This window comes from Buceros rhinoceros, unplaced genomic scaffold, assembly GCF_000710305.1.
Source record: "Buceros rhinoceros silvestris isolate BGI_N320 unplaced genomic scaffold, ASM71030v1 scaffold19563, whole genome shotgun sequence".
Classification (NCBI taxonomy): domain Eukaryota; kingdom Metazoa; phylum Chordata; class Aves; order Bucerotiformes; family Bucerotidae; genus Buceros; species Buceros rhinoceros.
This window is the reverse complement of record NW_010403275.1, coordinates 18,058-32,895: the sequence shown is the minus strand read 5'-3', so window position 1 is coordinate 32,895 and position 14,838 is coordinate 18,058. Positions and strand designations below refer to the sequence as shown.

The 14,838-nt window shown below is 41.3% G+C and overlaps 2 protein-coding genes across 2 annotated transcripts in view; one reads left to right on the top strand and one right to left on the bottom strand.

Annotated features, from left to right (window-relative positions):
* Positions 1–7,361, top strand: part of SLC44A3 (solute carrier family 44, member 3) — a 38,663-nt gene extending 31,302 nt beyond the window's left edge. The window contains exons 12-15 of the mRNA XM_010132964.1: positions 1,928–2,065; positions 2,548–2,784; positions 4,572–4,670; positions 7,215–7,361. Coding sequence (XP_010131266.1) covers positions 1,928–2,065; positions 2,548–2,784; positions 4,572–4,670; positions 7,215–7,361 — 621 coding nt within the window. The remainder of the gene's footprint in view (positions 1–1,927; positions 2,066–2,547; positions 2,785–4,571; positions 4,671–7,214) is intronic.
* Positions 7,362–9,169: 1,808 nt separating this feature from the next.
* On the bottom strand, positions 9,170–14,494 carry CNN3 (calponin 3, acidic; the record flags this gene model as incomplete). The annotated part of the gene is made up of 6 exons (XM_010132963.1): positions 9,170–10,276; positions 10,833–10,979; positions 11,726–11,842; positions 12,332–12,469; positions 13,863–13,929; positions 14,373–14,494. Coding segments are annotated over 6 exons (939 nt in total), but the record flags the coding sequence as incomplete, so codon positions are not given.
* Positions 14,495–14,838: the final 344 nt, after the last annotated feature.

The window sequence follows — 14,838 nt, the reverse complement described above, 5'->3', positions numbered from 1 at the left end:
GGGGAAACCGGTACCCCAGCAGGGCGGGGGCTGGCCTTGCTGACCTGCCAGCCCTGCTGCTGCCGCATCCTGGGCCGATGCTACGTGGTGAGCTTGCGGGCCGTTGGGTCTCCTCACACAGGATGGCAGCAGGCTTCTTACAAACCTGTCGGGTTGAGTGAGGCAGGTGGGAGAAGGATGCTTCTCTTCAGAGGCAGAGATGTTACAGTCAGTGCCTGGCCAAGCCGAGCTCTCTGCTGGTCCTGTTACAGCACTCCCCGGGGCAAGGAACAGCATCTATATAAATGAAAGTTAGCACACAGATAATTTTCTTCCTCGTTAGGGATGAAGTAAACTTTCATGCTGAAGAGTTCAGTGGAGTGTTTGATTTTGCTTGGAGTAGGCAATAAATCCGTTGTCTGTCTTTATACTTTTTCCACCTATGGATGTATTTGCTACTACAATATTTACGGGATGTTGCTGTTTGCTTCTACTCTTTCTTTGCTTACTACAGAGAAAAAAAAAATCCCTTGTCATATATAAAATAAATAATATCCACAATAACGAGACAAAGGATGTTTGACTGCATTTAATTTCTTTCTTTCTCTGTAATATTTAATGTCAATATAGCTTTGCTGCACTACACTGTATCACAGAAATTGCTGTGTGGTAAAACTGGACTCTACAGAAATAAATCTTCTATGCCTTCAGAGATCTGCAGATATTTTGTAATTTTGATTTGTAAGAAAAAAAAGATTTTTGAACAGGAAATGTTTTGCAGGAGACCAGTATAATCCACTTTCAGCAAACTGGTTATGGGTTTTTTTTCCCACTTCCAGGTGAAGCAGAAAGTAATCTGAAGCACCTAGTACACGCTGGGGTGTGTAAATTCCTTCAGAACAGTCATTGCACACTCTGGGTTCTTACTGAGCTCGCCAGATGTGACTGACGTTTTGTGGCATAATCCAGCTTCTAATATTTTGAATAAAGCTACTCCTAAAGTAGTTACGGTGAGGTTCAGCACACATTTCAGGTATTTGAGTGCTGGTTTTCTTAGCTGGTATTTTGGACACAGTTTCAAAACCTTGTTGGGGAGTTTCATAAATGGGACACACATGTCAAGTTATGCACAACAGTGCTAAAAGAATCCAATCCATGAAGGTAAATATTCCGTCCTGCCCACTAGTCTTGGAAGGTTTACACAAAGAGAAATCTTGGGAAATTCTCAATACAGCAAAAAACTGTGAATGCCCCTACTGTCTGTGGAAATTATGGTTTGGGGCTTTTGGGGGGGGGTTTGGTTTTTTTATTTTGTTTTGTTTTGGTTTTTTTTGTGGCATAACACTTTCTGGTCTAGTCTAGGATCCTTTAGCTGTTCTTTTCCAGTCATTGTCATAATTGATTTCATTTTTCTTGAAAAGGTTTGTTTTATGGCTGTATCCGTAAGCTTAAATTTCAGTAGCACAGGAATAGTTTGAAAGGGCCATGGATAAAAGCTTTTTAATCATCAACTTTTAAATGACTTGATAACTACATAACTTGATTCTTCCACTTACATAGATTGCCAGCAGTCTTAGATTCCTAGAAAATAAGCAGGTGAGTTTGGATAGTGTGAGTCCAGATAAGTGTTCTGTGGTAACTGTGTTGTATTCATTAACAAAAACAAGGGTAGGGAACGTTGGTGGTATAAAATAAACTGGATAAAGGCGGGTTCAGAAATTTATTTAGTCACTATTCTAGCATTTGCTAATGGTGGGAATTATGTAGAGAAACTATTTGGTTTTTATAGTAACTTAAAATAAACCTACTGTATTATGCAAAACAACTCTTCATATTCATAAAGCCAGTATTTCCAAATGGAGTTTAGGGCTTTGCTTTTTGCTGAGGTAAAATCTAGATTTTAAAAGCCGTTGCTCTCTCCCTGCGTTACTGTCTTCTCTCATTTCAGCATGCCTACACAACTACAGCCATAAATGGGACAGATTTTTCTACATCAGCAAAAGATGCTGTCTTTATTTTGGCGAAGAATTCTGCCAAACTCGCCTCCATTAGCTGTTTTGGAGATTTTATCCTGTTTCTAGGAAAGGTAAGAGTGAGAAACGTACTCTTGTGTAAGAACAAAGTGAAAAATCAGAGTTTGATTCTCTTATGCCTGAAGTAAATAAGGTTTATCTTTGTTAAACTCGGTGTTGTTAATGCTGTAAAATGGGTTTGGGAGAGAAGGTAGTGTTTGAGGAATGGAATCCTTTTCATAGTCTTCACAGAGTTACTTAGTTGTGTTACAGCTGTGTCCTTGGCACCACTCTGACCTGAGTTCCCATTGCAGCGAGTCTTTGGTAAATACATAGAAGATTGCCTCTGCCCTACAGAATTTACATGCTGAATTGAACACAAGCTTTGGCAACTACGTGATGCCAGAGGCTTCACAGCTATCTCCCAGATGAGATGTGCTGTAATTGTAATTGCTTGTAATGTATTTGCCTGAGGGTTTGGGGAATTTGGGGGTTTTTTTAAGAAAAAAATGACGTTATTAATGAGGCTGCATTTCTCTCTCGCTGCCCTTTCCAGGTGTTTGTTGTATGTTTCACTGTTTTTGGAGGACTGATGGCATTTAACTACCATCGGGAGTTGCAGGTGTGGGTAGTTCCCCTGTTGCTGGTTGGATTTTTTGCCTATGTAATGTCCCACAGCTTTCTGTCAGTGTTTGAAGTGACAGCAGATGCCACATTCCTTTGCTTTGCTATTGATATGGAAACAAACGATGGATCTGCAGAGAAGCCGTACTTCACGGATCAAGAACTGCTGGTAAACCCCAATGATAACAGCAAAGATATTTGAGCCAGGCTAAGCTTTTGGGGACTTTTTCTTTTCCCAAGGCCTAGTAATTTGAACACAGAACCCACGTTACTTCCTTTCCAACACCTTAGAACAGGATGAATTCAGGGATACAAATCATATGTGAATTTGTAAACAAGGAAGTGGCTCCCTCTGACTCCTGTGTGCTAGCTATGATCTGCTGCCTTCTTTTAGGTCATACCCTGTAAGTAATGGCCTTATTAGATATATATTCAACATATTGTTGGTGATTTAAAAGTGTAAACAAATAGATGAGCCAGCTGCAGAGACCGATCCCTGGGGTGCACTAAGATTAGGTGTTTATATTTGTTGTGACGTGTACAGTGATGAGCAGAAGTAAACAACGAGGAGCTTCTTGCTGCCAGCAACAGGTCAGCTATCCCTCCACATCCTGTGGGTGCTGAAGTTCTGAACAAGCTTCACGCGAACTTGAGTTGCTCTGCTTCATACCTATGCAGATTCTTTTGCCAAAATACTCTCCTGTCTCTTGATTAAACTCTTCTGCCTCTGGACCGATTGTTCGCTGTTTTTACCCACATAATTACTGTATTGAATTACAAGCATTTCCATGGAGAATCATTGCATAGCTAATAGTGATGGAGAGATTTACTTAATAGGTGTATCTGAAGCAGTGGAATATATATATGCTGCTCCTTTCATATGAGGAAAACATCTGAAGATGCAGACATTTTTTCCTTTCATGCTATTTTAGCCAGTTCTGTCTTTTCCTTCACAAACGATGCGACAAAGAAAATCTTAGTGATTCATGAAAAACAAACTCATCAGCCAGAATATCTCATCTGATATGAATGTTCTGGATGGATTTCTTCAGGACAGTGTCAAAACTGTTTTGGGGTTTTTTTTTAAATGCTGCTATTAGATTCCCTGTAATGTTCATAGAGTTTTTCTGGAAACAAAAAACAACAAAAAGGCAGCCTAAAGATAGGCTTAACCCTTGGTACAGAAGAAATCAGAGAGCTGTGATTTGGCCTTGATTCAGAACAGTACTTAAGCACATGTCCGAAATAAGAATATCTCACTGAATGGAAAACTCTCAAACCTTGACCTCTATTATTCTCCCTCTGTTTTGCCAAATGCTAAAATACTTCTTAAGCCAATTCTCCTGCATGAAACAGAGGCTTTCCTTTCTCCACTTGCAAACTTTGTGGTAGTTTCTCTTTAACTCTGGTCTTGATTTCTTCTAATTAGCCACACTCTAGGGTAAAGAGAGGATTTCCCACAGGGGTAAGGAGTCTTCCAAGCAGGGCAGGCTCTGTAACCTTGTATGGAAAAACTGGGGTCAGCACATCCGAACTCCTCCTCATTGCATGATCAGGAGTAAGTTTGCTCACGTAGCCAAGAACCTGACATGAAGGCGTTTGACTTGGGGTGTCTGTGTTACAGTCGGGTTACAAACGTCTGGGTGTGGAAGGGAGGCTCTCTGGCCTCAGGGCAATATGCAGTTGTGGGCGAAGAGCTGGGTGAAGGATTTTGGACAGTCAGAGTCCTCATTCCTGTAGCAGGAGATGTAACAGAGATTTTTGAATTATCCTGCTCAGTTGCATTCATCACCTTTGCTGCCTCTGCAGATTCCCTCCCAGTATCTCTCAGTGTCATCCGGCTGGGAACCAGCCACAGTTTCTTAGCCCTGGGCTAATTATCTTCCTTTACCAGGTATTTTTATTTACATACTGCTTTGCATTCCCAAATGATCTCATCCTGGGTTTTGCTTGCAGACCTTTGTGAGTCAGAGTAACAAGTTAACAGAAGGGCAAAAACACAGAAGCGTGGGACCTTTCCAGGACAATGAAGATGGGACAGAGCTCCAACCTATGGTGAGACAGGAGTGTGGGATGTGTATTTATCTGCCAGCTAATGTGCTTGCCTTGATGTCCCAAGAAGAATGGACGCAGGCTGTCATGCATCTCCAGATGTCCTACAGCAACCAACATGCTGTACCCAGTATCCTGTTTTTCCTTCTATTACTTTCCCTCCTCAGGAAACCCTCTGCTGGTGCAAAATGGATGGATCAAATATTTGTTCTCATCCTTCTTCGCATTCCCCGGTGTGCCCAGCAGAGGAAGAAAAGCCCCACAAGTTCAGAATCTGGACCGATTTTTTTCCCCCAGTATCGGAGGGGCAAAGACAGGGCTGTGGGAAGAAGGTTCTGCAGCAGCAGCTACTCTGACACCTACACTTGCTGGGCACTACTGCTAGTGTCTTGTGCCCTCCTGGCTCCTTCTCACATGAGTGTAACAGATGTTGGTGATTGTTCTTGATCTGCTTTCAAGACGCACCAGGCTCTTGCAAACTCTCACTCTGGCAGAGCACTGCGTCGGTTTATTGCTGCAGTGAGGAATAGTTGTCCTTGATTTTTGCATTGTTTTGGTCTGTTATTGCATTCTTCAGAAATTTTTCGCTGAGCACAGAACCTGGGGGGTTGGGGAGAAGGGCATGGTTATTCCCTATGAGAGGATTGTGGATTTGAGACACAAAAGGACCTTAATTATTTTTGTGGTTTGCTCCTACGATGTTTAAATGCTGTAACAGGATTAGTGCTACACATTATTTGGCTCCTTTTTTCTCTCTTTGTAGACCTGAATGTGAAGTGCACCAGGAAGTATGAAGGCAGACCAGCCACAGCAGAAACAGTCACAGAAAAAAGTAAAGGTTACCAGTATCCCAGGACAGAAGTATTAGCACTCTAAATCCCTCTCGTACCTTCTGCACTGGTAAAATGACAATCTGTTTGTAGGAATAATGTATTGTGTGTGTCAGCACGTCTGATTGTTATTAATCTACTTGTTACCATGGCCTGAAAGTTGTCAATAAACCAACTGCTCGTAAATTTCTACATTGTCAGACTACAAATACGAAGTCGACAGGGTCATTCTGTCTCCCGGTTTATTCTGTGTATCTGAGGAGTCAGTGCAACCAGTTAAGGAACAGGACTGAGCCCACGGGTGGAAATTACCATTGATAGAAATTTTCTGTAGTCAAGATAATCAATGGTTATGAGGCAGGTGTCCTTCTTCTAATTTTACTCTCTTGGGAATGTTTTTTACAAGTTAGTATCATAAACTATCCACTGGCTCCTCTCTAAAAGGCAGATGAGGAACAGTCCCTTTTTTTTGTAAATAAAAATAAACAATTATCTTCCCTTTGCATTTGAAAAGACAAAGGAAGCAGAAAAAATTGTATTTGCATTTCAAGCTTGGCAAGTAGCAGACAAGCAGTGGCTGGACAGAAATGAGATAAACAGATGTTATACTTTATAGAAATGTTAGTTGTAACATGGATATGGAATATAAAATATCGTGAAGGAATGTAGCAAACACACTGTCACAGCTCTAGTCAGAAGCGGGACATGATAATTGTAGACACTTTAAAAAAATAACTTGGTAACAGTCTGTCAGTATTTTCTTGAGAGCTATTTTGAGGTTTGTTTAAATTCTGTACCTGGACCCTGGTTGTAACAGTCTTCTGTTGGCTTTACCTTGTTCTGAGTATGGGTAGTTCTAGATTTTCCCCAGTGGCATATCATCGTATTCTCTTTGTTCAAAACCCCTTTAACATTTTGTGGGAGGGTGACTCCAACCAGGGATTTCAGCGAGGCACCCATCAGTACTTCCCATCCGGAAGGGAGACATCACTGCAGGTGACTCATAAGCTGCCAAAATGCCTAGACTGATAAATCTTTGGCTAGTCACGGCTTGGAAGTGATAGAAGAGTCCATTGATGGCTTGAATCACAGATCTGTTCCAGCTAAATACTGTTACCGGATCTGCTGCTGCTAAAAGGATTGGTTTTCTGCTACAGAATGCTAAGAAATACTTGTTTTTTACTCTTCATTTAATTAACTTTAACATGAGCAACTTCAGTAAGTTGAAGAATGTGGGACAGATGATGAAAAGGGGAAAGAAAAAGATTAATTACTTTCTGCCTGGCAGGTGAAGCTGATCAGTCTCTACTGGCTGTGACTCGCTACCTCTCATTGTTTGAAACTGTACACACGGGCACTTCCGGTACTTGGCTTGTGGGTGCTGTGGAAACTGAGAATTGTGCTGAATAAGCGATAGCAGATCTCTGGCTGTCAGAAAGTGCGCAGATAGGGTACTCACTGAGGGGCAAAACTTTTCCTCTGCTACAGGTCCCGGTAAGATTGCTTCCAAGTAGTAGCGTCTTCACAATGTAAAAATGATGTTTACCCATTTACCAAGCACAGTAGGTTTGTTTGGAAGTTAAAAAAATCAGTTGTTACACGTTGTTATTTTTTCCTGTTTGTATTTGATACACTGCGCATTTTGGCCCTTGACTCAGGAACTCTCTGGTGGAATAAAGAGCATGAAATTTTTATGTAAGTATGTCCTCAATTTCAGACACTCCCTAGACGATCTCCAGAGGTCACTTCCAATCTCAGCGGTTCTGTTCACTGCAATTATGATGCAGTGTTATTGCCTTCCCTGGAGTTCCTGGTGGAGAAAGGACTTTCAGACCCTCTCTACAAAGTTTGGTTTCCTTTTTAAAGAAGGTACTAAAAAATCCCAGTTAAGCTGTATTTGAGTGTGTTTCATTTAAGCAATGCTGCACTGCCCACAGGACAGAGATTACAGCTACGACAAGATGTTTTGAGAGTCACGTATGTTCTTACAGAAGAGTTCTGAATGTACACCTTTTAGTTAAATTCTGCTCACAAAGCGTCGCTTTATAGCTTTGAGGTGCACTACAGGAGCTCCCAGTTTACGCAGGTTCCACTAGCAAGTATGCCAACAATCTCCAACTGCAGCGGTTGAGTCCTCACCTGAGTTAGAGGCTTAGAACACCCCAAGAGCAGCTGGTGCTATTTAGCATGTTTCTCACTGCTGTCTTCCTGCTGCTGCAGGAAAGGGTAGCGGGCGGCTGTAAAGCAGGCCGGCAGTAGGTGGTGGGTTGGCTGTAGGCACAGCTCATGTGGATACATAGGTGGTACTAGTTCAGGTACTGATGCTTGTACGAGCCACTTCTGGTGTTCCAGTCTCTGCCCTGCAAAGCGGCCCAGTGCTGTGTGGACTCTCCTGCAGCTACAGAAGACTGTGTTCAGAGGAATGAAAGGTACTTTTATGACTATATTCTTCAAAAACAGGAGTTGGAGACTACTAGTGTCTGTGTATCAGGAAATGCCTCAGTATTACAGCTTACTGTTTCAAGCAAGGCAGTGTGCATTTGGTCTTGCTTGGTGTCTACTTCAAGCTCTCACTAATTTGGTTATGGTTCATACTGAGAACAGTTTGTGTGTTGTTTTGGATTCAGAAGGAGCAGGAGGGCATGGTTCAGGCTTTCAAACCTGCTTTCACCCAAACAATGAAGGCAACAAAGCTCTTGTTGTTGATCATAGTACTGTTTTTCGGTATTCCATACAACAGTTCCAAATTGTTTAAGACTATTATTTTCAAAGAGCGGGAAATAGTATAGTTCAGGAAGAGCAGGTCTTAATAGACATATTGGTAATAATTCTCTTGCCTCAGACACAGGGCTTGGACCAGTGACCTCCAGAGGTCCTTCCAAATTTAAATTCTGTGAAATAAATAAGCTTAAGGCATTCAACAAATAGGTCAGGTCACCACATCACACCCAAAGATAACAGAAACTAACAAAGCAAAGCACAAAGAATTTCTTGTCTTGATGGAAGCATCTCCAATAAGTTCAAAACTTGTAAGTATAAAACATTGTACATGGTAAATAAGCTTAATCTGCAGTAAATACTTTTAAAATACCTTGCATGTTTGTATTTTACAAAAGTTAGGATCAGCCACAGTGGCCCCACTGGGAGCATGCTTTTCTTCTTCCTGTTAGAAACAGCCCAGGTAAATAACTACAGCCTCTCTGTGCTCTGTGGTGAGGAAGACAGCATTTTCCATTTAGGAACAAAGCTGCTATCGTAACTAAGGAACAGGCACGAAGACCAGGATATCTCATCGTGTCAGCTCTCAGAGTGAGGATATGAAGGCTACAGGCTGAAGCAGAGGTGTTAAATACGTGCAGTTCCTCATTTGCCTCGAGGAAAGTCCAGGGATTTAGTGAACAGCTAAGGATCCCTGGTCATTACCTCGCAGTCATGTAGAGGGGAAGTGAACTCTGCTGTAAAAGAGCTACACTCCTTTCCCGTTAAGTCGCTGTCACTCACTCCCAGGAGATTTTTACAAAGTTGTTAGATTAAATCTCACAGAAAAGAAACTGCAATGGACAGCCTATGTTACCCTTAACACAGGCAAAGGTGCTGCTGATTTGGGAATAATTTTTGTGGCACCTAATCTTTAAGAATGGTGGCATAACAAATGAGACAGGATCTTCCACATACCTTTAAGAAAAAATATTTATTTATAAAAATACACTGGGATCAGTTTGAGAAGTGTGGCAATAAATACAGTTCAAGGAAGAAAAAGCATTTCTACATGGATATATTATGGCACAATAAAAGGTAAATGCACCATCAATCATCAGACTTCTGTTGGCTCAAGACTTTGTACAAGCTCCCTTTTTAGTAAGACAACTCTTTGTAAGTTTGGTCAGTGTCGATAATGGAATGAATACGCAATCACAAAGGCAGACTTACATCTAATGCAGGACTTACATTAGCAAACAATACCTTAGAAACATAGTAATGATATTTAAATCACTAATGCGATGTCTTAGATTTAACTGGCAAAGACCACATGTAACTTTAAGCATGAAATTCTTTTATCGCATGTGGAAAACGGGAAAGCCGTAAATATGTCAAACGAAGGCTACTGTGGTATGTCAATACCTACTTAAGTAGAGGTTGTGAAAATGCATAGCTCCTCATTAGATGCCCTGGCTGTACAAGAGCACTCCCCCTTTCACAGTATTCCTTTTACTTCATACGCAGTTACTGTTTATGCTGTAGACTACAACTGTTACAGCACTAAAGGCAACTAGACAGGGAAAGGGCAGAGAAAGGGAAAAGGACTGTATGTAAGGCAGTATTTCTTTAGGTACATTAAGCATAGTGTGTAGGACAGGTAACAATTCCACAAGGCTAGTTTCGTTCTTACTGAATAAAATAATGGACTAATACTGAACTTCTGATGCAAAGCTAATAATCAATGCCCTGGTCGCTGTACTGACCATGGTAATCTCTTTGATAGTCATCTTGGTACTCTCCGTGATAGTCATCTGGGTATTCTGCCTGATAATCGCTATCGCTGATTTCTGACCCGTTAGTTCCCGTTCCTTGGCTGCCATTATGAATGACGGGTTCTGTTGGTGCCGCGCAGTACTTGGGGTCATATACTTGTCGTCCAAGCCCATACACACTCATTCCCTTCTGTGAAGCTACTTTGTTGGTACCCATTTGTAATGAAATAGTAGAGTTATCCACAGGTTGTAATATGTGCTTCTGATCGTAGATGTCTCTCCTGGTACCTGGTGCCAGCATACCAGCCTAATAAAACAGGATTGTAGAGGTTCAGTAAGAAGGTCAGGAGCTGCGATTACTAGATTTCTGATTAGAACTTGTACACCTTACTGCAGGTACTAGAACGTAGGGTTGAAGTATAACAAAACAGAGCTCAGCAGCATGTGTTCACTAGTAGGTAAGTCACAGAGGAAAGTCCTTGCAGAAAGGTCCAGTTTATTTTCCTCTTTGGAAAGAATATACTAAGTGTTAGTCTCAGGTAGTGCCCAGGAAGCAATTTTTTTTTTTTTGCCTCTGTCTAGTCAGTACTTGAGATGAAGTTACTGTTCTCTTCTGGTGTAACACAGCCTGCCAGAAATTCCAGGTCATTTTTAAGTCTTTAGATGTTTAGCACAAAACACACTGGTTAGTGATAAGAAATTAAAGTTCTTCAACTGCTGCACAAAAGCGCAGCTGAACTGTACCCTCTCGCTGCTGCCAGGTAGACTGCTACTGCACGCAAGTCAGACTCGCCTACCCCACCCCGCTCTCCCCGGTTGAGAGCTGAATCTGCTGCACAGGTGTCGCGCGCAGCCCTGCTTACCTGACTGGCTCCTTTGTTCGTGCCCATCTGTAGGCTAATCGTCGTCTGGTCAAATGGCTTATCAGTTTGCATTTTTGGATCATAGAGGTGTCTTCTGGTTCCATAAGCAGTCATGCCTGCCTGACTGGCACACTTGTTGGTACCCATCTTTATTGGGAGAAGGAAGAGGTGGGCAGAAAAAGTTATTTTTGGTTTTTATTTGCACAGTCTAAGGAAACAAAAATAGTTGGTTACTGTGATAGTTGACAGAGTAATTAAGCGCATGCTTTCCTTGTGCAGCTCGATCACTACCTGCAATAAATAACCTTTTCTCCCATACTGAGCTTCAGAAGGAAGAAGAAAGATAACTGTCATCCTAAGGCATTTCAGTGACTGGCATCTGCCCAGCTGCATTGCAGTTAGAACGAATGTATGCACCAAAATGTAATAATTAACTTTTACCTTGCACAGCAATGATTCAGCACACTGAGACAACTTCTCTGCCGCAGGAATTTTAAGATTTTAGGCCAGTTTTTTTGGGTTTTATGACTACTAAGGAAAGTGGAAAGGAAAAAAAAAATGCTTCTACCGTATAAGGAGTTTTAACTATCCCAAGACTCCTACTTTAAAACCACTTTAGAGGACAGAGATGACACTGCTAATATTAGCTGTTCCTTTCCTCCTTATCATTCTTATTGGAGATTTAAAACAAACAGAGGAACTTTCCAGGCAGTCACTTGAGCTTATAAAGCAAATCAACAGCTTACAAAAATTAAAACCTCATACCTCTTTCCATGATAAGAATAAATTGTAATTCTGCAGCTTGTTTTGCATAAACAATGGTCAGTTAATTGAAACAAGAAAGTTGTTCTCAAGTATAACAGATTATCTGCAAACTCGAATTTCATACTCACCTGCAGGCCAATTACACTTTGACCAGCTTTTAGTTTTCCTGCATCGAAACTTCGTGCTTGTTTCTCTGCATATTTGACACCAATATCAATTGTAGTATGAAAACCTTTAGTTTTTGCCTATTTAGGAAGAGGGGAAATAGAGTATTCAGTGTTTAAAGTATATTTTCTGCTACTAGAACACTGGCTTCACAGCTCTGACCCTGGGCGCTCAGGTGATGCCACAAGCAAGTTTATCTCTTAGGAGAAACTCTCTGTGTCGGGGTGAGAGAATGTAACAGTTCCCCCGTGTCATTTAAAGGTGGCTGCCCAAGTATCTTGCAGAAGGATATTCTGCAGGGATTGGCGTTCTCCTGTGAGCCTCCCCGGTTCTGTGTGTGCACGCACAGCTCCAGAGCAAGACCATCTGCATTCAAGAACCCTATCTGAACTCCAAGGCTTCCTTGGAGGCATGCGGTAGGACACAGCTCCCTGCAGTATCTCGGAGCCACAGCGGTATCTATCCCCCCCAACAGGCTGTGTGCTGCTTTCTGCATTTACGTAAGTGGTAAGGGTGCATCTGGGCCAGCATATGGATTTGTGCCAATGCCAGGGGTACGAGATACTTACCAGACCTGCTAGTGCCACTAGAGTAGTCTGCACTTGAGTCATATTTCCATTTTCAAAAAGATCATTTGCTTCAAAAATGTCATGAGGCTTCATGCCGTAGACTTGAATGGCTTTGATAAAATTCCCAATGTTCTCCAGCTAAACAGAAACAAAAAAGCCAGTTTTCTTAGTTTTTCAATTCAGAGACTAAGTAATTTTAAAGCTTTCTGGTGTTGGTTGGTTGGTTTGTTTGGCATGTTTTAGGCAAGTTCTTTGCCTTGCGCAAACTCAACAAAACAGTTGGCATGGTTAAAGAATGACTGGTGGGAAGTCTGAGATTGTTTTTCATCAGATTGAATACTGACTTCAGAAATCAATCTAAGGGTTTACCCTGCCTGGCATCTCTCCATTGGTGAGTATCATGTACTTTGTTAGAGGGGTCTTGGACAAAACTGCCTCAACTGTGTCCCTTTCAAGAGAAAACCTAATCTAAAACCTGCTTCAAATTGCAAAAGTTCTACAGACTGTCCGTGCTACTTGAGGTCAGCAATTGGTAACTTTGAGTAAAATGAAATCATAGCTATGTGGATAGTAGGAACATGTAACTTGGTTTGAAGGTGTTATCTTGTTCGCCTCCTGGGACAAATTCAACTAAGCTTTTGAGGTTTTCATCACTGTGCGCTGTAGAAATTGGAAAGCAATATACAGTACAAGGAGTAAGGGCTGAATCTCATCTTTCCTTCTGAAGTCTTAAGAGGTATTAAAACTTTCTTAAAAAATAAAAATCCTTGACCATATTTAGAAGTGTTCAATGCCAATAAAACCAAGAGGCTGACGTAGCAATATTAAGCTAGAACCAGCAGCAGTAAGGGCAGTCAACTCCAGCCAGCAACCCTTCCAATGCTTGTTCTAAATGCATGTTGCCTTTGATAGTCCCTTGTGGGGGTGAAATGCTAGACAGAGCACTCATAAGAAATCAAATCTGATTGATAGACTGAAGGAAAATACGTACTGGAGTTTGCACCGTATTGTTTTCTGAGTTCTGTTACACAACCATTTCTTCTGAGCCTGCTCAGGTTCTTTGCCTCCCCATTCTCTCCAGTTGCTTTCTCAGGAGGACACTTCATACAGTGATGTCCAGATACAGACAAGCTGTTGACCTAACACCTTGCAGCACTGCCTGGATGGAAAACTCCAGTTGTGATTTAATAAAAAAGTTAACAGCTTTTTTTTTTTTAACTAGGAGAAAGGCCTCGCTGTAGGGCTCTATGTTCTCCTTCCATCTGTGATTTCACCTAACAGCTAAAGCTCTGCTATTAAACATGTATACTCGACTGCCATTTATGAACCATGTCAGCTGTAGTTGCTTTGTGAAGTGCCATTCACGTATGCAGTATTCTCAGCTGATACGTAGGTATCGTACAAAACTCGGTGCTATTAAGATTTAAGGTGTACCATATTCACAGTGAATTTGTTAATACAGGAAAAAAAGAACTGTTTGGGGGTTGGAGGGGTTAGAGGTATAGTTTTGCAGTGGTTTTTTTTGTTTTACCTGGTGCCAATTTAGTTTTGATTGATTAATTTTCTTCACTGATCCTGGCTGCAGCTTATTTATAAGCCTGGGGAGGTGAAAAAGAGGGAAACGCTTAAACAATAAATCTCATCCTTGTACAATCTGTGCAGGCATTATATAATATTTTCACTCATGCTTTATTAGTTGCATTGGTTTCATCACAATGGTTAATTTTTTGGTTTATACAGAATGCCCAGTGCAGATCTCAGGTCTAACAAGTCTACAGACCGTAAGAATTCTTGTGTGCCATTTGATGAGTATAGAAAAGAGCTTTACCAATTTTTTTAGAAATACTTAGAAATCTTTGAATTGTAAAGGAGAGTTAAGTTTTCATTCTTTGCCACAGTTTCAAAGAAGCTGTCTCCCACCCTACGGTCAGCTATCTTTGACTATTACTCATGTGTTTGAAGGGGAGTCTTCAGAAAGTCCCTCCTTAGTTCCTCACAAGTGGAAAACTGCTAAAAATAAGGTTACTTAATAAATGCTTACTCGCATAAGATAATGCCATCTTTTAATCCCAGCTGAAAGTTTGCACCAATGCTCAGCCCTGTCACCTCTTCTATCCAGTTACGCAGATCTTCTTCTATCTGGGGGTCATATTTCAGCGCAATCTGTAACACAAGCAGTTACAAAGTTACTTCAGGAGAGAAAACTGTGACTCCTTCCCCCCCAAATCCATTTCAAAGAGTATGCTTTAGCGTTTATCCAGTAATTTTATTGCTGGATTTGAAACTGTATTTTCAATATCAGAGTACAGATGTAAGCCTTTTACCCCTTTTACTAGACTGTTTTCTAGACTGTTTACGAAATGTTTATTTGCAAACAGCGCTTTGAAGCACTCACACAGTTCTTCCTACTGTAAGAACTGCTGGAGCTTGGAATAGTCTTTTTGACACCTGCAGAGGAATGACGACTTCTTTGAAAAATTATTCTACGCCAGTTGTATTTCAGCAGG